At 33.1% G+C, this 24,198-nt stretch overlaps 2 protein-coding genes across 2 annotated transcripts; both read right to left on the reverse strand.

The window, feature by feature from the left end:
* Positions 1–646: 646 nt before the first annotated feature.
* On the reverse strand, positions 647–2,373 carry LOC118047864 (uncharacterized). Its single transcript, XM_035057274.2, has 3 exons — positions 1,639–2,373; positions 1,344–1,529; positions 647–1,198 (listed from the first exon to the last, which is right to left on the reverse strand). Exons 1-3 carry the CDS (start codon positions 2,131–2,133, stop codon positions 914–916), a joined length of 966 nt encoding a protein of 321 aa, XP_034913165.1. The 5' UTR covers positions 2,134–2,373; the 3' UTR covers positions 647–913.
* A 2,485-nt stretch (positions 2,374–4,858) lies between these two features.
* On the reverse strand, positions 4,859–7,240 carry LOC118047861 (subtilisin-like protease SBT3). The gene has a single exon (XM_035057269.2). The coding sequence runs from the start codon at positions 7,230–7,232 to the stop codon at positions 4,959–4,961; it is 2,274 nt and encodes a 757-aa protein (XP_034913160.1). The 5' UTR covers positions 7,233–7,240; the 3' UTR covers positions 4,859–4,958.
* Between the last annotated feature and the right edge of the window lie 16,958 nt (positions 7,241–24,198).

Below are 24,198 nucleotides of genomic sequence, written 5' to 3' on the forward strand. Positions count from 1 at the left end.
TGCTTTATTATTTGAGCAGTCGGGAATAATTTTCTTCATATGGGAATTTGTTCTTCTTGTCCATGTATTTCGAGAATCTTGATATTTCTCAAGAATATTTTTAGTTTTATTTTCCGTGGATTATTTTTGTACTGCCAAAACTATTTTCAAACATGCATTTTTGTCAGGTCGTGTCAAGTTGCTTAACAAAACAAAACAAAAATGCAGTCTGGATTTAAGACAAACATCTCAACCTAGCGATTTTGTTGCCCACTTCCTCGATTTGTTTCATTAACTTGTCAGATTCTTGCGCGGTTGCATAGTTTTTTTTGGGTCAGTTATTTCAGGAAATTTTTATTTTTTCTCTTAAGAAAAAAATAAAATTCCATGCTTTATTAAAAGAAAACGAGGGGGAACATTGAATATAAGGATCAATCTAGTATCATGGTTAGAGCCTGCTTATTTCAACTTTATATATATATATATTTTAATGTGTTAATGTTAAAAAATAAAATATTATTATTTTAATATATTTTTAAATAAAAATATTTTAGAAAACAAGAAATACTTAACTATTTTGGGCTATTAAATAAATAATAATAATATCATAAAAATCCACCGACGAATCCTGCGGATTCTTTTAATTCCTTGTTCTAATGGGTCCAGAATCATCAGCTACTGGTACCTAGACAGTTGTCAGTATTTGCTTTCTTATTTAAAAGAAAAAAAGCTCAAATTGTCCAAGAAAAATAGTAGCAGAACAGTAACGAAGCCAAAGACTAAAAAATTTGAAGCGTACATGCCCATATTTCTGTGATGTAAACGAAAACGTTACATGGAGAGCTGCAACGAAAATGAAAAATGGAACAGTGTACATATTTCCCTTCTCCCTTTAGTTTTCAAGTAGAACAACTCACTCTTATTTTATGTCTATTTATTGATAAGTGCATTTATTCTTGAGAGAAATTGGCACATTCATTTTCTTAGGATCCATGACCACAGAGCACTCGATCCTCTTGTAGAATTTTGATTTGACCAGCTTGCCTAACACAGAAGCTCTTGATCTAACCATGAAGTTCAGTATCAATGGCACTGGTTGAGTTGGTGCACCATTCAAACTGCTCAAGCTAGCTCCCCCTCCATACAATGGAATTTTACTTCCTGTCACCATAACTGTTACTGTTCTTTGACTCTTTCTTGATTGATAGAACTTAGATATCTGCAAAACCCAGTTTTGCAGTCAAATATTAATGGAAACAATTACAGCATATATATATATATATATAATATATATATTATATATATATAGAGAGAGAGAGAGAGAGAGAGAGAGAGAGAGATGATTCGGAGGGCTGAGAGCCTACAGTGCCAGTAGCCACGGTGAGTTCAGAGAAGGAGAGGTCCAGAGGTGTTGAGGTAACATGGACACCGAAAAACGTAGCGGTGTTGCGAAATGTGAGCTTCACTGTGCAGTTCATTGACACCATTTCTGTTGCCACTCCAGAGAAGTCCATTCCAGCTTGTACTATAAATTGATCGAAAATTATGTTCTACAAGCAGAAAAATCAAGGCCCCATTTATCATTCCTTTCTTTGATCAAATATGATGTAATAATTAACAATGGTATTAAAACAAAGGACAATGGTATTCAGTTTGTACCTTCATGGTGATGGTGGGTTTTTGAGGCCGGCTTGCGCCCCAAAGAATCAAGGAAAACAGAGAAAAAAGAATCCAGAACCCAACGATGAAGGCAAGAAAATAACAGCGACGAGACAAGCCATGTGAGCCATTATCACCATCGAGAAGTCCTTCTTCTTCAATGGCATCAAATTCCTTCCAGGGCTTTCGGCCTTTGCGACCCGATCCATCGGTTTTATGTTGTTTGTGAGGCTTTAGGGAGGCTGAGTAGCGCGTGGAGGAGGACTCGCGCGAATGAGGGCCCAAGGAAGAGTTGGAATGAGAGTGAGGGGGTGAACCCATGGGGCTAAGTACAGGCGTAGAGTGGAATGAGTTGGTGGTTTTTTCTCCATCATGGGAGTCTCTTGACGGACTCTGCACATAGTATACAGGGCGGCGGGGAGGAGATGATCTTGCCGGTGATGATGGAGTTAGGCTGCTCACCTCTGAGTCTGTCTTTGATAGCTGAGCTGACATTGTTGTTTTTATTGTTGATCGAGCAAGTTATGCTAACAGAGGTGGAGTAGCACTGATTTTGCAGAAGATGCGTGAAGAAGATGACAATTGGTTTGTTCGATTATTTGTTTTTGTGCAGTGCAGGATCTCAAGAACGTACCTTGTGGTGGCGCACGTTGTGTTGAGATTTGTTTTAGGTTATCAAAGTCTTGTAGATGAAGGTTATTAATGGGGGAAGGTGGAGTTGACAGTAAAAATAGCTGGAAGTGTCTACTTGATGTTCTTGTTTTATTGCATATTCAATTTTTCACCATGATACGACGACTGCTGTTGGTGGTAATTTCCATGCTGAAATCATGCAGCTTCTGGTCATACATGTTAGGAAATTAAATAGAAAGACTTGGGCAAACCATATACTTCTTTCTTTATTATTATTATTAACTGTTTGGGAAGGTGTGTTTTTTAAAATAATATTTTTATATATTTCAGATTGTTTAATGTTAAAAATAATTTTTTTATTTTAATATATTTTTAAATAAAAAAACACTTTAAATCACCATCATTACTATAATCTTAAACATATTCTAAATTAGTAATTAAAAGCCATAATTAAATTTAAAAGTAAATATAAGAAAAGATAGGGTTTAAAAGAAGAATAAGATTGTATCACGTGGCAACGCTATTTTAAAGATAATTTTAAATATAATACGTGTGTGTGTGTTTTTTTTTTTTTATATGATACAACAATCTATTAAAATTTTTGGATAAATTAAAAACTTCCAAACCTTTTAATCATTATTTATATTGCAAACGTCGCTTTTGCAATATAATTGATTCGAACAAATGCTATCTCAGTAAGACAGCAACATCCGTCTCTCTTTTGTTGTCTGTGTTCATCTTCTTCGTATAATTGGATGATACCATCTAGCCCACAAAATACAAGCATTTTGGAACGAATCTAAATCCCTATTTGAAGCACAAAATCCATATCATGATCTGCAGGATCTAACTATGAGTCCTCACATGCCAGGGCCAGGCTGCCATAAAAATATCGGGTTGACCCAGATGGGCATTGATTGCTTGTATACTTTTCTTACCTCACTGTCACATGATATATGGTTTTTATTATTATTATTATTATTATTATTATTATACGTTATGGTGTGACCAGTGAACTGATTCTCCTCTCCTTGTCAAAATTCCCAGGTTCTATGGCGGGCTTGACATGATCAGCCCTGGACAAGGATACGAGGATTGCGGGTCTCAGGCCTTGCTAAAGAGGAGAAAGCCGACCATTCAAGTTATTATTTGACTCAATATGGTTCTCGTGTGACCGACACCGACATCTACTACTACTATTATTATGCGTTTCTTACATGTTTTTAGTGGTAAAAGAATTTTAATCGTTAACTTATAATTTTATGATTTTAAATTAAATTGTATGATAATTGATCTAATATGATTACGTTGATTTAATAAGTCTAAAGAAACATGATATGATTTTATTTTATTTTGTCTTTAATTTTTATTTTCTGCCATTTAAAAATAAAAAAAAAATTCTATGACGGAAGAAAAAAAAAAAACAAAGAGGACTAGAGTTGAAATCACGATTTTTTAAAAAACGAAAAGGACTGATGGAATGGTGGGCTTAATTATTAGTCCAGTGACCACAAAAGCCTCTCACTAACCAACACAGAGAACCATGAATACACACACAAACGTCACTTTTAGACCATCTAATGGACTCTCTTGTTATCCTTGCATGCATGGAAATCATATTGGGCCTACATTTGCAGCATAATGAACCTTTGAGTCCAAGGTCCAATGGCTAATGGGTTCACCCATATCTTGATGGGTTGAAATGTTCATCATCAAATGCATGAATCAGCTGTGTTGATGTTCCAGATATGATGTTGGATTCGCTAATTTAGGGTGCAGAAAGAATATCATAGCCATAGATGTTGCGGATATGATACTAAACAATTTCTTAAGATCCAAAAAGGTAGAAACCACAAGGTCAGGCTTTGAATCTAAATCTTAGAAGAGTTCGATGGTTTTAAAATCCTGTGGAGCTCCCTCTACACCCCCAGGCACAGTTCAGCAGTGTGGCTGATTACATCGAATAGATTGTCTTTCAAAGATTGGCAAATCAGAAGAGGCACATCCGTTGATTTTACTTGTATTGTTTGCAAGCAAGCGGATGAAAGTAGGAATCATTTGTTCTTTGAATGCCAATTTGTAATGGTTTTATAAAAAGAAGATTAAGTCTATGTTTGAGATTCCCGCCTAAACAGAGATGAGTCAAAAATTTAATTTTTTTTATATTTTTGAATCGTTTTTATATGTTAATATTAAAAATAATTTTTATCTTACTGTAAAAACACACTCCAGGATGTTCTATATATTCCTGACTTATGAAAGTTTTGAATTATAATAAACCACCTTTGTATTTATTATGTGATCCTTTAGCTAGAGTCCATGATTGCAAATGTTGAGGTGAAACCTTAGCGTGTCAAAGGTTATTCAATCCGACAGAGAGGTAAAAAGCAATGATGATTTACAACGAGGATGGAAAGTAAAATCCATTCCAGACACGTTGGCTTTGCCCGTAGATTTTCTCGATGAACCGGAAAAAAAAAAAAAGTGAAAATGGAAAAGCTAAACACAAGAAACAGAAAAGGCAAAAGTAGAGAGACAAGAATAAAGCAAGTAAAAAAAGAAAAAAAATGGAAAAGAGGGATAGATGTAGGGACTCAAATGTTCCATTATTCTTCCATACATGTAAAAATGATCATGGGAGCCAGGCAAGAAGCACTGGCAGTTTTATTCACTTAAAAGGGGGAGATTCATGGGGTGATGCTTGTGGCTACTATAGGACTCCTAACCACATGTTTGCCCCCATCATGCACCCAGCTCAGAGAGCCATGGACAACGTCCTCTTTCAGTGATTTGGGGCCCTCCAGAGTAAGTGTATAGCTCAGCTTCTCATGTTCCTTCTTGAATACCAACTTCTGTGGCTCCACACTCATCTTTATACCGTCCATGCCTAGCAGCTTTGCAGTATAACTTGACATTCGCTCTCCAACATTGGTTAGAGTCCTTTGGAATTTGTGCACAGCCTTTTCCTTCGAACCCGAGTCATAGCTGTCAAAAAAAGCAATAAAAGATGGATAATTAAGATCCAAGGACCTGTTTTTGCAGTCGTGATGGGATGATCTTGTGATGATTTGGATTTGTTTGTTTGTGTAGTTCATTGCACAAAGAAGCTTTATGTAGTCCTCTGCTGTCGCGTCATAGATAAGCCCGGGATCAAGTGACTTGTTGGGATTTATGTGGCCGGATCCTATGTCAATAGGGGTGGCCGGCGAGTCATTGTTTGAAGCATCTTTAATGGGGCTCAGAGTGTTGTCTAGTGAATCTGCGGTGGTCATAAGGGCAGACCTGATGGCTGCAGGGCTCCAGTCTGGATGTGCTTTCTTTATAAGCGCAGCTACGCCAGCAACATGAGGAGTAGCCATGGAGGTGCCAGATAAGAGATTGAATTTGCTAAACAACGAATGTGACCGAACCTCAGCCACTGAGCTTATTGGAGACCATGATGCAAGAACCAATGTGCCAGGAGCCAGAAGGTCTGGCTTCAGGACATTGCGGCAGCTTGCAAATGGCCCTCTACCACTGTAGTCATCTACTCTTGGTGCTGGCTTGGTGCCGGTAACTGTCTTTCGAAATACCACAGTTCCTCTCGGATCTTTGCTCTCCTTTATGTAGTCTATTACCCTCTCACCATCTTGGAGACCAATATACACTGCTGGAAATGAACTTCGAGTGTAAAATTCTGACGGGGAGGTATGATTACTGATGAAAACAGCTCCTGAAACTCTGGCAGATGCGGCGTTCTCGATTTGATCACTGAAAGTTAGGTTGTCTTTGCACACAATAATCTTGTTCTTAACTTTCTTCAATTCACTCACACTTTCACACCCATCCATGAAAACAAGAGGCTTGTGGCTTAGGGAATAATTCCCGGGATACAGTGTTGGGAAAGAAATTTGATTGCCATTACCCAGAGTCAAAACTCCCTCCAATTCACGGTCTATAGTACCCGCACCAATAGTTAGCATCCATGGTGCTCCATTGACTAATGTATAGTAAAGAGGCCCCGCATTTCCAGCTGATGCTGCTACAAATACACCCTTTTCCATTGCTGCAAAAGAAGCTATTGCGATTGTATCATCTTCCAAAAAGAAGTCATCTTCAATGGCTACAGTCAAAGACAAGGACAATATATCCACGCCATCTTGAATTGCCTGGTCCATTGCAGCAAGAACATCCGATTCATAGACCCCGTGTCTCCAAATTGCTTTATACATGGCTATTCTAGCCCGTGGCGCCATACCACTGGAAGTACCATTGGCAAAACCAAAATAAGATGCTCCTTTCACGTAGTTTCCTGCAGCAGTGGATGCAGTATGTGTTCCATGTCCATCTGTATCTCTTGTAGAGTTCATTGAGATTTTTATCTTTGGATCATTTGCAAGCAGGCCTTTGTTGTAATATCGAGCACCGATGAGCTTCTTGTTACACGTGGAAGAATTGAACTGGGTACCTGGCTCGCATTTCCCTTTCCATCTCGATGGAACTTCTGTCATTCCTTCGTCGCTGAAGCTCTCGCTCTCTGGCCATATTCCAGTGTCCACCAATCCAATGATCATATCTTCACCATAATTTGCGGTTGGCCATGCACCAGAACTGGAACTCAGACCAAGAAACTCTGAAGTATGAGTTGTGTGAACTTCTATTTTACGGTCTCGAGTCGAAGAAATGTAGCCAGGGGATTTTTTGAGGGCTTCCAGTTCAGATTTAGTGAGGCTGGCACTAAATCCTTGGACAGAACTAGTATAAGTGTAGATATGCTTAGAGGTTCTGGTGAAGGTTGACGTAGCAGTATCTGATACAGAAGAAATAGTGGCCAAATACCAGTTATGGTGGTCGGAGAATGCTTTGGGCATGGCTGACCCGTCCATGTGGATGATATATGTATCAGATTGTGCCAAAGTAGAAGCAAGAAGGGAGATTGTGAAAACAAGTGAAAATCCCACCTTGAGAATTGGAGTAGCCATTGGTGAAATATGCCATTCTATGGGCTTAATCTTTGCCTTATATAGTGACAACGCGCACAATTTTTTCTACTGTATGATGTGACTCACGATTAAATCATTTTGGAAGATGCCTTGACACATGATGACATCTCTCTCTCTCTCTCTCTCACGGGTCCAAAAAAATAAAACTCAATCGAATGGTAAAAATGAGTTTATCCTTAAAAAAAAAAAATATCATGATAACATCTCACTCTTTCTCCCTTTTTATTTTTATTTAATTTTAATATTAAAATAACAACATATTAAATTAATTTCAGTCAATCCAAGCTAATCCGTCAAATTCATTATTTGGTTCGTAGACGTAACCACAATGAACTAACCCGGTTACCCATCTATTTCTCTTTTTTTCCTTTCGCATACGGACATGTGAGAGAAGCCACCATGTTGGGGAGACACATGCAACTTCCTTCTACCTTTGATATTAATATTTTTTAGTGTTGTTAAATTATCTTAGTGGGGCCCTCATTCATGTGGTGGCAGTTGAGATCCGGTATGGTTTTTCTTCTTTAGCTCTCTATCTCCTCCCTTTGATTTTCATGTTTTGTTTCTTCTATGTCTATGAACATGAATGCATTTTCCCCTTAATTTCAATTCTAATCCCTCCATTTTTACTTATTTGTAAAATAAGATTCTAAATTTTTTTCTGCAAAATCAACCGTGAGCTTAACATTGAAATGTTCTTTTGATATAACGAGAACCTCATATCAAGCTAATGAAATCAAACTATTGAGCCCAATTTGAATTAAACACATCTTGTAATGATTGTATCGAATAACAATAAAAAACTATGGTAATGAAAAAAACAAACTAAAAGAAAAAAAATAGAGGATGAAATGAAAAAAAAAATCAAAAGCAAAACAAGTGAAAGGATGAAAAAAAAAAAAAGATAAAACAATAAATGAATAGTAGAGAAATAGTAAAATGCCTAGCATTTTTTTTTACTTAGTTAATACTAAAATCATATTGGTTAATTTTGAAAAGTAGTTTTCAATTTAATAATTGCACACATAATAGATTATTAGTGATACATAAGGTTTCTTTTAAGAAAAACTAGTCATCTCTCTACCATATAACTGTACATTTTAGTCTATAAAAATATATATATAAAATAATTAAGTATTATAAGAGATACCCAGTTCTCTTTATCAATTTACATTCAAGATTTGTTTTTAAAAGGACTTATTGAGGATAAAGGTACCCTTTTTTAAAATATTTATTTAAATATAAAAATCATGAAATTTAAAGATCATGTATATTTTATTTTATATTTGAATATTTATATTTATAGTTAGAAAATTGCTTATGTGTGGTATCAAAACATTAGATTTAAGAATTTATATATTTTCATTCAAAGATTATTGTTTATTCTTCTGCTGCCTAATATGATTAGTTTAGAAGGGTTTAGACCTTAGTTAATTAATCAAGTGGAATTTCACCGTACAACTTGAAAAAGTGGGCTAATCAAGTAGAAATCATGTTGCAGCTTAGATCATGAGCTTGTTGAACATTTTGATCACACACAACATAGAGTTTTTACTCGATCATTGTCCTGCAGTACTGTGGACTGAATCCATTTTTTTTTTTTTAACATATAAAACGCTACTAACATGTTTTCTAATAAAATATTTTTTTAATTATAAATTTAAAATATGAGGCATATTAGATAATATATTTTTAAAATATTAATATTAAGATATACTAAATAATATTTTTTAAAAAAGATATTGAGATAATGACATATTAAATCAACTTCGAGTTAACCTACCAAACTTGCAACTCGAGTCATAAAATTGGGATAATCCTATAAAATAAAAATTAAAAAAAAATTATGAAGTTCAATTTCCAACAAATCCAATATTAAATGATGAAATTAAAAAATTAATAAAAAAAACCTAAGCCAACCAGGTTAAATTGTTAAACTTGCTACCCAGATCATGAGACTAAGATAAATTCATAAAAAACAAATAAAAAAAATTATAAATCTCCCTTTCCAATAAATCTAATGTTGAAGGTTAAAATTGAGAAAAAAAATCTATGAGACTATAATAACTACATAGAAAGCAATTTGAAAACAATTACGAACCTCAATTTCCTATCAAGTTAATATTAAAAAATGAAATTGAAAAAAGTAAATAGATAAAAAGAAAAGAAAGATTGAATTGTTGGAGGGTGAAATAAAAAAAATCAATAAAATAAGAAAAAAAAAAAAACATAGTTAACTACCAGAAAATGACCAGCTACTTGAGTTATGAGTTCTAAATAATACCATAGAAGGTTGATTGAAAATATTTTACAAAGATCAGTTCCTAACCAGCCCATTATTAAATGATGAAATCAAAAAAGAAAATCAATTAAAAAAAATAAAAAAAACAACAACACGAGTCAACCCTAATTAACCTCTTAAACCCACAATTTAAGTCACAAAATCATGATAAATAAAATAAATAACTTATGGAGTAACACTTCCAACAGACCTAATATTGAAGGTTAAAATCGAGAAAAAAAGTTAAATCTATGAGACCGATACATAACTCCGTAGAAAAAAAATCAAAAAACATTATGAAGCACAATTCTCAAAACAACATAATATTAAAAGATAAAATTGAGAAAAAAAAAAACATAGATTATGTTGTTGAAGGGTTAAATTGAGAAAGAAAACTAAAAAAATTATTATAATTAATATTACTTCATGGATGTGTCTACAATAATTTAACCACACTTTTTACTATTTTGTTAATTATAAAAGTTGAAGATTGAAATAAAAAAAATTACAAAGGTTCATTTCTAACAAATACAATGTTAAAGGCTGAAATCGAGAAAAAAAAATTCATGAGATTAAGATAAATCCATAGAAGGCCCAAAACAAAACTACAAAGTTCAATTCTTAAATAACATAATATTTCAAAAACAAAAAAAAGGAAAAATAAAGAATCGAATCAACTTGAGTCAACCTCCTAAATTTGTGATCATGATCATGAGGTTATGATAACCATATGTAAGCAATTTTTTTTAAAAAATGTGAAACCTAATTAAAAAAATATTCAAATTAAAAAAAGATCACAAAATAAACAAAATCAACCCTAGTTAACTTAACGAACTCGCAACATGCAACCTGAGTCATGAGATTAGAATAATCTTGTGGAAAGCAAATTCAAAAAATATTATAAAACCTAGTTTTTAATTAATCCAATGTTGAAATGAGAAATCAAAAATATAAATCAATTAGATAAAGCAACAAAAAAAAGGCTTAATTCAACCAATGTTAACATGTTAAACCTATCACCTTAATTATAAAATTAAAATAACTTCATACAAAAAAATAAAATAAAAATCTGAAGTCCCACTTCTAGCAGATCTAATGTTAAAATTTGAAATCAAGAAAAAAAAAAAAACTAAATCTATAAGATCAGTGTATAACCCAACAAAAAAAATACAAAAAAACTATGAAGCTCAATTTCTAAAATAATCAAATGTTAAATAATAAAAATAAAAATAAAAAGATTAAGTTGTTAAATGATTAAATTTAAAACAATAAAACAAAACAATAAAAAAAACAAAAAACACTATTTTAAAGGATAGCATACAGTAATTTAGCCTCACTTTTTTAAAGGAACAAAACAAAACACTTTACTGGAAAAAAAAAAAAGATTAAGTTGTTAAATGATTAAATTTAAAAAAAAAAAAAAACAAAAAAAAAAAAAAAAACAAAAAAAAAAACAAAACACTTTTTAATATTATAAAAAAATATATTGTTTTGTGTTGTGTCATAGAAAAAAAAAAATACAAAAATCTAAAGTACTAATTCTAGCCGATCTAATATTGAAATTTGAAATCAAGAAAAAAAAAATTAAATCTATAAAATTAGTATATAACCCAACAAAAAAATACAAAAAATTATGAAGTACAATTTTTAAAATAATCAAATGTTAAATAACAAAACTGAAAAAAAAAAATATTAAGTTGTTAAATGATGAAATTTAAAACAATAAAAAAACAAAAAATACTATTTTAATGGATAGCATACAGCCTCACTTTTTTAAAGGAACAAAACAAAACACTTTTTAATATTACAAAAAGTATACTGTTTTGTGTTTTGCTAATAATTTGTGCTTTAGCGTAAGGGACATGTATATAAAGCTAGCTGGCTTGTACAAGGATGGGCACACTAGCTAGAACCCAACAACAAGCATACGTATATTTTGGCTTAAACGTAACCAACAAATTCACAATCTATTCAACAAAATTTAGTGTCCTTCATGATTTGTTTTTTTCTCATGTGATATTTATTTTATCATTTTAAGTCTTCAGTTTTAAGATAATTATTGTCTTAGATCTAAAAAGAGTCTTCGCAATTAGTATTTTATTCTATTTCTTACATAAGAATAATTATTGTTTATATGTTTTTAAAGTTAAGAGCATGATAAAATATAATTATAGGCTAGGAATTTATGCTTGAGTGTTTTATTTACAATTTACAACTTATATTATGAATGATTTGTTAATTACCAAAAGTTAAATAAGTCCAAATTATATAGTATTTTTTTTAATTACCCATGAACTTTGATGCTTATAAATTTTTATGATTATTTTTTATTTATGGGTAAATCAAAATTCATTGTTACAAGACATTTTAGGATCACAAGGTTGATTAATAGATCTTATAACTAATGAGCATAATTGTTGCTAAACAAGATTTTTTTAATTAGATTTGTTTATATATTTAAATAACTAAACAAGATTTTTTTTATTATATATCCAAAGATATTAAATATATCTAATCAATGTATACATATTTACCATATCAAGTCAAATCTTATTAGTATAATTATTGTTATTTTTGTATATCATTGCATTGCTCAAAGTAAAACATGATGTATTAAGTTTTTACTTAAAGCATTAATATTTGAGCACTTTTATTATTCTTGAAGTATCTCTTCATGTTTCTTTTCATCCACATGTTTTATTTGTTCCAATATTTAATGGGATAAGTTTCTTTGATTGGTGTGAACAAGTCCAATTTAACCTAGGTGTTTGAGATCTTGATATGACACTTTAAGTTGAGAAACTTCTTATTACTAACATTAACTGTGTTGAACAAAAAAATCTCTATAAATCTTTGGAAAGATCAAACAATCTCAGTCTAATATTTATAAAAATAAGTATAATTAATAACATTGTGTCATCTCTTTGCAAAACTGAGAATGCTAACAAATTTACAATAATTGTGGAAGAGTGTTCCCAAACTATTGATAAATCACTAGTTAGAGCATTAATGAATACTTTAACTATCATGAAGCTTGATAGTTCTCATACCATGCATGAGTGCCTCATTAAAATGACAAATATTACGGCAAGACTTCAGTTCTTTGGATAAATATAGATGAGAATTTCCTTATACTATTTATCAACTCATTATCTCATGAGTATGATCTTTATTAAATGAATTATAATACTACAAAGGATAAACAAAATGTGCATGAACTACACAATATGGTTACTCAAAAGGAATTGAGGCCTAGAATCACTGAACTCATTCCATTTATTTTATAAGTATTAAAAGATTGGAAAGAAAGATTGGTAAGGAATTATATCCTTCTAGATTTGCATTTTACTAATCTTAATATTTGTGTGAATTGTATTAACAAAAACAAATTAAACACACAAAGTAAAAAGCTACAAGAAGTACACAACTTCTTAAAATCATACACACTAATATAAGTAAACCTTTTGATATTACTTCTTTCGGTATAGAAAAATATTTTATCACCTTTATTAATGACTATAGTTGTATAAAAATTTCAAGCAATATATGTCTTAAAGGTGTTTATTAATTAAGTTCAAAGACAAATAGATAAAAAAAAAATTAAAGTTGTTATGTTAGATAAATGTGGTAAAGATGTTATGAAACTAGACAATGTCCAGGTTTATTTTCTAAATTTCTTGGAAAACATGGTATATGTGCTCAATGTGCAATGTTAGGTATAACATAATAAAATGAGTAGAAGAAATGCATAATCGTATTTTATTAGATACAATTTATAATATGTTAAGTCATTTATCTTTACCAATATGACTATATATGTTTTTATTACATACTACCATGTATTTCTTAAACAAGGTTTCTAGTAAGGTAGTTTTGAAAACACCTTATGAATTGTAGACTAGTAAGAAATCTAGTTTATAATCTATATATTTGGGGTTGCCTAATAGAATTAATAATTTATAATCTACATGAAAAGAAACTAAACTTAGTAATGTTATCATTGGTTATTGATAAAAATCTAAAGGGTATAAATTTAACACAAGAATTGTTGAAACTAAAATGCTATGTTCATTGAAAATTATGAAGTTAGTGGGAGAAAAACACCAACAATGTGGAAATTGAAGAAGTTAGGGTACAAGCTCATTTGTTCTCCATGCCTTTTAAAATTGTTGAACAATTTAATAATTACCAATAAAAAAAAAGATTATACACCCTAAAATAAAGATATTATTATAGAACCTAGAATTAATTAACCACAAGAAATATTATTAAAAGGTCTCAAAAATAAAGACATGGAAAAAACTATGTCGCATTAATGATGTTCATGGCTCTTTTTAGTTCTTTTAATTATGATATATGATGTAGTTAATATATATAATGTTTTAGCGTTATGTTTATATATTTATTAAACCATGGAGAAAGATAACGTCATGCATGTGAGTCGAGTGAAAGAAAAGATTTGATCCATATGAATAAAATAATAAGTTTTTAAATAATTTAATAAATATTAATATTAAAATCCTATTGATCAATTTTGAGAATTAATTTTCTATGTAATAACTGTACTTGATGAATGTGTGATATATAAAAAGTCTATTAAAACACAATTAATCATTTATTTACCCAATAACTGTAAGTTTGATTCCATTACAAACACATGTGAAAATAATCAAAGGCTACAAGAGAAACACAATTTTCTTCATCAATTTACATTCAAAATTTCTTTTTTTCAAAAGAATTTTCTTTTTTACATAAGTATTTAAATATAAAATAAGATAATGAATATTATATTTCATATTCAATTGTTGATGCTTACCATTAGAGAAATCTTCAGACAGCATAATCTCCTAAAGTTCCAAAACATGGTGGCCGACTGAAGGATAGACTCTCCACTTTTCTCTTATATTTGCATTATTGGAGAGTACATGGAATATTGTGTTTATAATCTTTTGGATCTCATGTTTAAATGTGTATATATTCACAATTCTAATTCTATTTCAATACTTTTATTACATTGAAAGAACGAGGCCACCTTTCCCTTTTTTTTCTTTTTTTTTTGTTTTGTTGTTGTCAAAGAAGCATTTTTTTTAATTTAATAGCTTAAGCTGCTAGGTGAGATTTCAAGATATGATTTATATTATTTTTTAAAACATCCTCTCAAATAAAAAAATTTTGGACTTGAAACTTGTACAAATTCATATTACCTCGTGCTTAATTTTTTTATCAAATAAATATGAATGGTGAGATTTGAACTCGTGACCACTTTGGTTATCAAGATTCTGATATCATGTTAAATAACCATCTCAACCTAATAGCTTAAGCTATTAAGTAAAATTTTAAAATATAATTTATATTATTTTTTTAATATTTGATTACATTCAAAACATGGTGGCCGCCTGAATTAGGATAGACTCTCCACTTTTTTCTTGTATTTGCATTATTGGAGAGTACATGGAACATTGTGTTTCTGATGTTTAACGTGGCCATCTTTCCCTTTCAGTTTTGTTTACATCAGTAGATAATATTTACAAGTTGCGAAATGATTGGCCACTCTTTTTATCTGTTTGTGGTGTGAGGCCCGCGATGCTTGTTCATCCAGGACTTCAAAAACGTTTTATTTTCTCTGCATGTTCTAAGAATGGCAATCATTGTCGTGTTCGTTAGATTCCATTGATCAAAGGAAGTGGGGCAAATGCAAAACACTACCTTCATCTTTTGCATCAATGGTGTATTTATTGTGATGGTGATAATGGATGATTTTGAATAGCTATGTATGATTCTGTTATAAATAAATAAAAATTTATTATAAACAAATTATATCAATAACTTAATAGATATATTTATAAATAAGTAAAACATATCTAAACCTAAAAGATTTGATAGTGCCAAATCAAATCAAAATAGTAATTCAAAATGATTATAATTTTTAATTTGACAGCTTGGTCAAACTTAATTATATGAAATCGCTACTTCAACTTTCGGATCTTTAAAATTTTAAAATCTCACTCCTGATCTTGGTTTTTATAATTTTTATGATTTTACTTGTTATTTTTTTTTTTGTAATTTTATATTTTTATTTTATTTTCTAGTTGAGATATCATTTATATATTTAAAGCCTTATAAATCTCTTAAGAAATATTATTAAAAGAAAATAAAATCTACAAACTTAAATTTCCCATCAACAGCAACTTTTGATTATTAAAATTCATGTATTTTATTTATTTATTACTGTTTTTAGCTTCCACTTACATAGTTACCTATCCGGATGATACTCGCAAAGAGCAAGATTATGCTGGATTTGCTTTTCAGCTCATCATGATCAACATGCAACGCAAATTACACGATTTTATGGTCGTATTCTGGTCAAGGGAGCACTTTATTTATGGTTATTTATTTATTTATGTACTGTTTATTACGGTGCGTGGCCCTCAATTTTCTTTTAATTTTTATTGAATACTGCACACCATAACCAAAAAGCTTAATGCGCTCATGCTCAAGTTGCAGAACCTTTACAGCTTTGCTTCGGTATCTGCAATTAGTTTTCAATATTTTAACTATTTTATCTTCATCAACTTTATTTTCATTTCAAACATTCCCAGTTCACAAAACTCCTCTTCTTTTCTTTTTTTTTTAATTTAAGAAAACAAAAGGACGACCATCTCACCTACCAGCTGTAGATTCTCTAAAGTACTTCAAATTATATCAGAGCTGGATAACATCTCAGCTAGCTGTAGTGCTGTCCTGACAGCAAGAAGTGGATCCAAGAGAATACTCCAATGGTCTGAAACAGGTCCACCACAACACAAGCCAAAGCCGCCTAACCAAGCCCCGGAAAAAATCACTATCTATTAAGACTAATAATTGACGAGAAAATCCCTTTCGGAGATTAATAGCTTCTTTTACATCATTAGAAGATGAAGTTTAGTGGTGTTTTTATATAAACTCATGTTTAACACGCAACATACGTTAATCCAAATACTGCTTCAAGTCAGGGTCTGCTCAAATGAAGGATCAGTGCCTTCGTCCTTGCCATTTTATGTCCGGTGAGGGCCGGCCCCCGACAGCTCCGCGTATAATAAGCAAAGCCGCCTAACCAAGCCCCGGAAAAAACCACGAATGAACACAGAACACCCCTTGCTACTGCTCGCTCTGTTACATGAAGATCTAACTTGACGCCATGGAGGATACCAGTCAAGAAGCAACTATGTCTTCTTAGCCGCAGGTTGCTCAAAGTTAGCTAGCTAGAAATAACAGAGCGCGGTCTCATGATTTCTTTAGCATAAGCAATAACCGCTGCCGAAGGATGAGAAATATGGAGTAATGCCCTCTTCCACCAGCGCCACAGCAGCAAACAAGCTGTTCAAGAAATCAAATTCCACACCAGCAACTTCCTCTTTGCGTCGAAGATTCTGGCCCTGTAAATGACGGAGTCCGATGCCATAAACATGTCCATATACTCAAGCTTAAATTAGTTGGTCCCAAATCATCCTTGCAGAGAAAGAATCTAGCAAAACATGAATGGAAGCCAGTTTATATAATTGTTGATTTCTTCTATAAATTGTTGGTTACATATATAAATACAATAAAAGAAAATGAAGACATGTTAGTTAATAATAATAATAATAATAATAACAAGAACAACAATATGTTGTGATTTACCATGTTACCCTCGAAACCTACTAGGTAAAGAAACTCTACACTGCAATCTTAACGTAATGCAACTTGACTTTTCTTATTCATTTGTATTAACATTTATACAGTCTAGGAGTCTTAATTGCAGGATTCAAATATTTGTAACTGAAGGATAATTACAATCAGAATTGATAACAATAATTCAAACTAATCCTATGATTACGGAGAGCACACAATCTGGCATTTATCTTGGTAACAGCTGCGATTGACTTGGCAAGAGTTTAACTTCATCAGGTTCCTTAATACGCCCCCGCAAGAACGGGCTACCATCGGAGAGGCCGATCTTGTCACATAAGTATTATGTTCTTTGCCGAGAGAGAGGCTTGGTGAGCAGATCTGCTAGCTGATCAGTGGTGTGAACATGTTGAACATTAATAATATTTTTCGCAACCAAATCCCTTACAAAGTGAATATCAATCTGTATGTGTTTCATCCTAGAGTGCTGGACAGGGTTGAAACTTAAGTGTGTTGCCCCTAGATTATCACATAGGAGCAAAGGTGATTGTGATAGAGAGAACTTAAGTTCTTGAAGTAGAGAGAGTACCCACACACTCTCAGCAGCAGTCGTTGCCAAGGCCCTATATTCAGCTTCAGTTGACGATCGGGCGATAGCACGTTGCTTTTTAGAACTCCAGGAAATTGGTGTTTGACCAAGGAATAGCATATAAGCTGAAGTTGATTTTCTGTCATCTAGATTCCCAGCCCAATCAGCATCCGAGAAACAAGTTAGTGTGCTGCTAAAAGCTTTGATGATGTTAACTCCATGGAATATTGTGTTCTTCAGATAACGCAACAGTCTCTTTGTTGCTGTCCAATGAGTCTGCTTAGGATGATGCATAAACTGTGAGAGTTTATTGATAGCAAAACTGATGTCAGGTCGAGTGAGGGACAGGTATTGCAAAGAGCCAATAACTTTGCAATATTCTATAGAGTCAACAGATGTAGAACCATCATCCAGTTGTAAAGAAACCGAGGATAAGAGAGGCGTGGAAACATCGCGAGCACCATCCATACTGGTTTTGGCAAGCAAATCTCGGATATACTTGTGTTGAGACAGAAATAAACCAGCTGCAGTAGGGATAACCTCGACACCAAGAAAGAAATGTAAGGACCCCAAGTCTTTGATGGAAAATTTCCTGCCAAGATGATCAACAATGCTTGCAACAAAATTTGTGTTATTGCCTGTGATAATTAGATCATCAACATATATTAGGCAATAGGCAAGAGTAGAACCATCATGAAACACAAATAGAGAGGAGTCTGATTTAGAATTGAGAAAACCAAAATCTATTAATACTTGCGTAAGGGCAGCAAACCAGGCACGAGGGGCCTGTTTTAGGCCATAGATAGCCTTGGTGAGGCTGCAAACATAATCAGGATGATCAGAATTCCTGAAGCCAGGGGGCTGTTTCATATAAACTGTTTCTGTGAGATGGCAATGAAGGAATGCATTATTAACATCCAACCGGCGCAAATTCCAGCCCTGCATAACAACAATGGTCAAGACAGTGCGTATGGTGACCGACTTAACAACATGACTAAATGTTTCTTTGTAATCAAGTCTGGGTCGTTGATTGAACCCTTTAGCTATCAGTCTAGCTTTAAACCGATCGACAGACCCATTAGCATGCCTCTTCACCCGAAATACCCATTTACACCCAATAATATTGCACCCAGTTGGAGGAGGCACCAATTGCCAGGTATTATGACACATCAATGCAGTCAATTCGGAGGACATAGCCTCACGCCATTTAGAATCAGTAAGGGCAACAACAACATTCAAGGGTTCTAAGAAGGATGGAATGGGGTGTTTGGTAACAATAAATGATTTCTTAGGTCTATAAATGTCATTCATGGATCTAGTGGTCATATTATGCATTCTCTCAGCAGGATGTTCAGGAACAATTGAATGACATAATTCAAGGGAAGGACTGGAATTTGAAGGCAGAGGAGAATTTGAATTACTTACCTGGAGAAGAGACGGCACATAGGATGACCCACGCTCAAATGATTGCAAGACGGTGGTACCCACATCCAGAGAAGTGCTGGGACGAGGTGAATTAAACTGGAGTGTGGTTAAGGTGATGGGCACAGAAGAGCTTTGCTCAATCGATTGAGAAGAAGAAGTGTTGTGTTGACCAGACTGATGAAAGGGGAAAGTGCTTTCATGGAAAATGACGTGGCGTGAAGTGTAAATTCTGTTGGTAGACTGCTCAAGGCACAAATAAGCATTTTTAGATAAGCTGTAACCCACGAAGACGCATGATTTGGCTTTCGGTTCAAGCTTGTGTTTATTGTATGGACGGGTTAAAGGATAACAGAGGCAACCAAAATGTTTTAGTTTTAGATAATTGGGTTTTTGGTTGAATAATTTTTCAAATGGAGACTGATTATTCAAGGTGGCTGTTGACATGCGATTTATAAGGTAGGCAGCAGTTTGAAATGCGTAGGGCCAATAATTAAGGGGCATGTGAGCATCAGTGAGCAAGGTAAGACCAGTTTCAACGAGATGACGATGTCGCCTTTCAGACAAACCATTTTGTTGAGGGGTATGAGGGGCAGTAGTATAGTGACTAATGCCATGAACGGAAAGATAATTTTTTAGACCAATATATTCCCCGCCATTATCAGAATAAAGGCTTTTGATTTTTGTGTTAAAACGATTTTCCACAAGATTGCGAAATTGGGGAAAAATAGTTTGAACATTTGATTTCTGAGTCATGGGATAAATCCAAATATATTTAGTATAATGGTCAACAAAAATAACATAATATTTAAATCCATTAATGCCAAGATCATGGGATGGGCCCCAAACATCTGTGTAAATCAGTTCAATAGGAGTAGTGCTGGTAAGACCATGAGTATTAAATGATTGACGATGAGCTTTGTTTTGAGAGCATGAAGTACACAAAGAGGAACTGCCAATTTTATTGGTGGGTAATGAAAAAGCATGAATGAGATGATTAACCAATTTAGGAGATGGATGACCAAGACGTTTGTGCCATCCATCAGATGTGGTACGTTCATGAACATAGGCAATGATATTTGTCTTGCTGGGCGGTAGATGCTTTGGAAATGGGTACACTCCATCTTTACATTCGCTTTTGAGTAGGAGCGCCCCCGTGATCCAATCCTTCACCAAAAAATAAGTAGGATGAAATTCAATGTAAACATTGTTATGTTTGGTAAAATGATGGACAGATATAAGATTTTTATGAATGGTTGGAACGCAAAGAGTGTCACGCAATTGAAAAACATGATTGGACGATTTTAGAGATAACGACCCAATATGAGAAACAGGCAAACCTGATCCATCCCCAATTACAACTTCATCAATACCATTATATTTAGAATTAATCATCAAATTGGAGAGATTAGTGGTCATATTGTGAGATGCTGCAGAGTCAACTAGCCACTTTGGATTTTTTGATTGAGAAGAAGCTGCACAATTTGCGGAAAAATCAGGACCAGACATTTGGGGGCATTGTTTAGTAGTATGACCCAGTTGATCACATAATTGACACTTTGGTTTAAACCGTCTGTGTCCCGAATTAAAACCCCCATTTCGGTGAGCCCCATTATGCCCACGTGGAGTGGCAGAAGAGACCGAAGGACGCCATTTAAACTGTCTGGAATTTGAAGAAGACTGAGGGCTCCAACGATTAGAATAATTGGCAGTGGGAACAAATGAATTCGTAGATTGTTGCTCCAGCCGCTGAAGATAATTTTCATGGCTAACAAGAAGATCATGAAGTTCTTCAAACTTCAGAGACGTTTCTCGAGCACGAATGGGTGCTGCAATTTCTCTGAATTCAATACCCAATCCATTGAGTATGTAGAGGGTTAGGTCATCGTCTGCAACAGGATGATCGATGACGGCGAGCTCATTAGCAATTACTTTAATACTCTGAAGAAATTCGGTAACTGGACGAGACCCACGTGTGCTCAGGGTCAAATTTTCCTTAAGCTGCATCACACGCGTTTTGGATTTGCCAGCATACAACCAGGTAAGTGCTGTCCAGGCCTCATTTGATGTTTTGTAGGCAGAGAGAAGGGGGGTTATAGTGGTAGAGGTGGAGGCGAGAATAGCATGTAAAATAAGTTTATCTTGGCGAATCTAGTGGGAATTCGCGGCTTTAGATGCAGTGAGGTTTTGGGCATCAATAACAGGGCATTTGTTTATACCTGTTACAAAATCAATAATATCATAGCCAATGAGCAGTGCTTCAAATTGAGCACGCCACTGAGGAAAGGTAGAAAGAGTGAGTTTTTCATTGATGGTTGTGGCAGCATTGATGGTGATAATGGGTGAAAATGTTGAATCAGTGGAAGGTGTAGTGGAAGTTGCCATTTGCAGAAGCAGTGAAAGAATTTGCAGGAAGCAGTGGAAGAACAGTGGAAGAGATACTCGTTAGAGATTTTTCATCTCTGATACCATAAAGAAACTCTACACTGCAATCTTAACGTAATGCAACTTGACTTTTCTTATTCATTTGTATTAACATTTATACAGTCTAGGAGTCTTAATTGCAGGATTCAAATATTTGTAACTGAAGGATAATTACAATCAGAATTGATAACAATAATTCAAACTAATCCTATGATTACGGAGAGCACACAATCTGGCATTTATCTTGGTAACAGCTGCGATTGACTTGGCAAGAGTTTAACTTCATCAGGTTCCTTGATACTAGGTTCATCGAAATTCCTTCCAACTATGTTGATAATCTACACCTCTGTTCTAATAAACTAATATGCAATCAAATAATGGATCATTTAATTAAATTTGCAAGTATGTACGAAACTAGTTTGTTCCGTGTACGTTTACTGATTGAAAAATATAAGAGAACATTGATTTCTATTGATGCAATATAATGCAGATGGCATTTAAGTTATTAAGTGCTAAATTCACTTGCTATCATGCAAGTTAGATTTAAAAAAATTAAATTAGTAATTATAATTTTAATAGTGTTATTTTCACTTAACAACTTGTTAATCCCACTCCATATTCTTATAAACTGAAAAAGAATTCTTTCATTAAAACTAAAAGGTATCAGTATATTGAGTTTTTTTTTCAATTGCATCATTCCATCCCCATTTTGATGACCAATTGATAATAATTTATTAAGAAAATAAAAATTAAATGATAGGAGACCAAAAAGTAAAAAACATAGAAAACATATGGTTAATCTAGAATTGGAGTAAAATATTCATTTTCATCCCTTTACTTTCATTTTTCAACCTTGCCAATCACTATATTTTCCAAAAAGTCAATTATGACCCAAAACTTACTTCTTTTTTTTAGTCCCTAATTAGGGATGAGATTGTTGGATTTCAGTGGTAGAAAAATAAAATCATTGTTAACATCAATTCCAACAATGAAAAAACTTGATCTTAATATCAACAAGTTCCATTCTATAAAGGGAGTTTAACTTGGGTGTTATTTCACCCTAACATTGTTGAAAAAAGTATATCTAATCTCTTGAAGTTTTTGGGTTTCAAGCTGATTATTTATTTGTAGATTGATTTTTGGATCATTTGAAGACATAAACAATTTTATTTAGGTTTTTAGATTGTTTACTATGTGTTTTTAGTAAAATAAAATGGTTTTAAAAATAATATTTTTGATTGAAAATCCACCACCCCAATTTTCTGGTGATCAAAATGGTCATCGGATTTTGAACACGTAAATGACACATCATTTGTTTATGTAAAAGGTGTGTCTTCCACTGACATCGACAACATGTTATATGTGCTACATGCTAGTTAAATCATTTGTGTTGCCTAGGCTCACGGATTGGCACACACATATGACCTTTTGTGTGTGTGTGTGTGTGTGTGTGTGTGTGTGTGTATGTGTGTGTGTACTCTTTATAGTTATTAAACCTAACCCTAACAGGACCATGAATAGACCAGGCGGGTTAAATTAGGTTAACCAAGAAAATAAATTAATTTCTTTATTTTTTTTATAAAAGATTAAAATGATAATATTTTGTGTTTTTTTAAGAAAAAAAATAATGGGTTTCAAACTAGGTTTTGACCAAATTAAAGATCTAACCTAGCTTTTTAAGCGAGTCATGCCAAATCAATTACTCTGTTTATTTGTTTAAACTTGACATAGTCTAAGTCTTGGGTTACGGGTCAACCTGTTGAGTTGGTCCGAGTTTTATATCAATAGAATTTTCAACCCCTAAAACTTTTTTTTTTTTAAAAATCATTTCATCTTTTTTTTCAATATTTTAAAGTCTATTTTGTGTAAAAAAAGACCTTTTTTTTATCAAACTTTTAAATTAGCCTTGTTTTTATTGTAGTCCCACAAGTTACCTTTATTTCTTCTTCTTTAAAAAATATTGTTTTTTGTTGTTATATGTTCAAAAAAATCATATGTGCTTGGTTGGTGTATAATTGAAACTAGTTTTGGAAATAAAAAGTTTTTAGATTCAGTTAGGTACATGCAATGTCGTCAAACTCACGAGTTGACTCATAAAATCACATGATTTTACTAGTCAACTAGAAAAAAAAATCAAACTTGGTCAAACTCAACCAAACTCGGTCAAACGCAGTCAACTCGGTAAAAATGGATCAAGTTAACAAGTTTGACAAAAGCAAAAATAATAATTAAATGTCTCCACTCTCCCCTCCCCATCACCCCGTCACTCTCCCTTTTCACCTTTCCCCTTTCTCAAATCTCAAGTTCTCAATCCTAGGGCTAGCGGACTAACACCAATAGTTGGTTGCCTGGTTCCACAACTTTCTCTTTCTCTGAAATTGATTGATGTTGTTTGTAGTAGTCAAGGGTTCTTCAAGGATGCTCTCCCTTCACAACTCATCGAGTCTTGTCTCTGCATAGGCAAAAGAGGTGTGTATATACCTTTTTTTAACATGCTTGAAAAAATGATGGGTTCTTTTTTATTACTACTTAAAAGTGCATATTTATCAAGGTTTTATATCATTATTTTGCACTTAAAGTAT

Source organism: Populus alba, chromosome 7 (genome assembly GCF_005239225.2).
Source record: "Populus alba chromosome 7, ASM523922v2, whole genome shotgun sequence".
NCBI classification, from domain to species: domain Eukaryota; kingdom Viridiplantae; phylum Streptophyta; class Magnoliopsida; order Malpighiales; family Salicaceae; genus Populus; species Populus alba.

Excerpts from the sequence above, each read along its gene's own strand:
- LOC118047864 (XM_035057274.2), bottom strand. The coding sequence starts at position 2,133 with ATGTCAGCTCAGCTATCAAAGACAGACTCAGAGGTGAGCAGCCTAACT. Across the intron at positions 1,530-1,638 it reads AACCCACCATCACCATGAAG|AACATAATTTTCGATCAATT; the intron begins GTACAAACTGAA and ends TTCTGCTTGTAG. Across the intron at positions 1,199-1,343 it reads TCACCGTGGCTACTGGCACT|ATATCTAAGTTCTATCAATC; the intron begins GTAGGCTCTCAG and ends TGGGTTTTGCAG.
- LOC118047861 (XM_035057269.2), bottom strand. The coding sequence starts at position 7,232 with ATGGCTACTCCAATTCTCAAGGTGGGATTTTCACTTGTTTTCACAATC.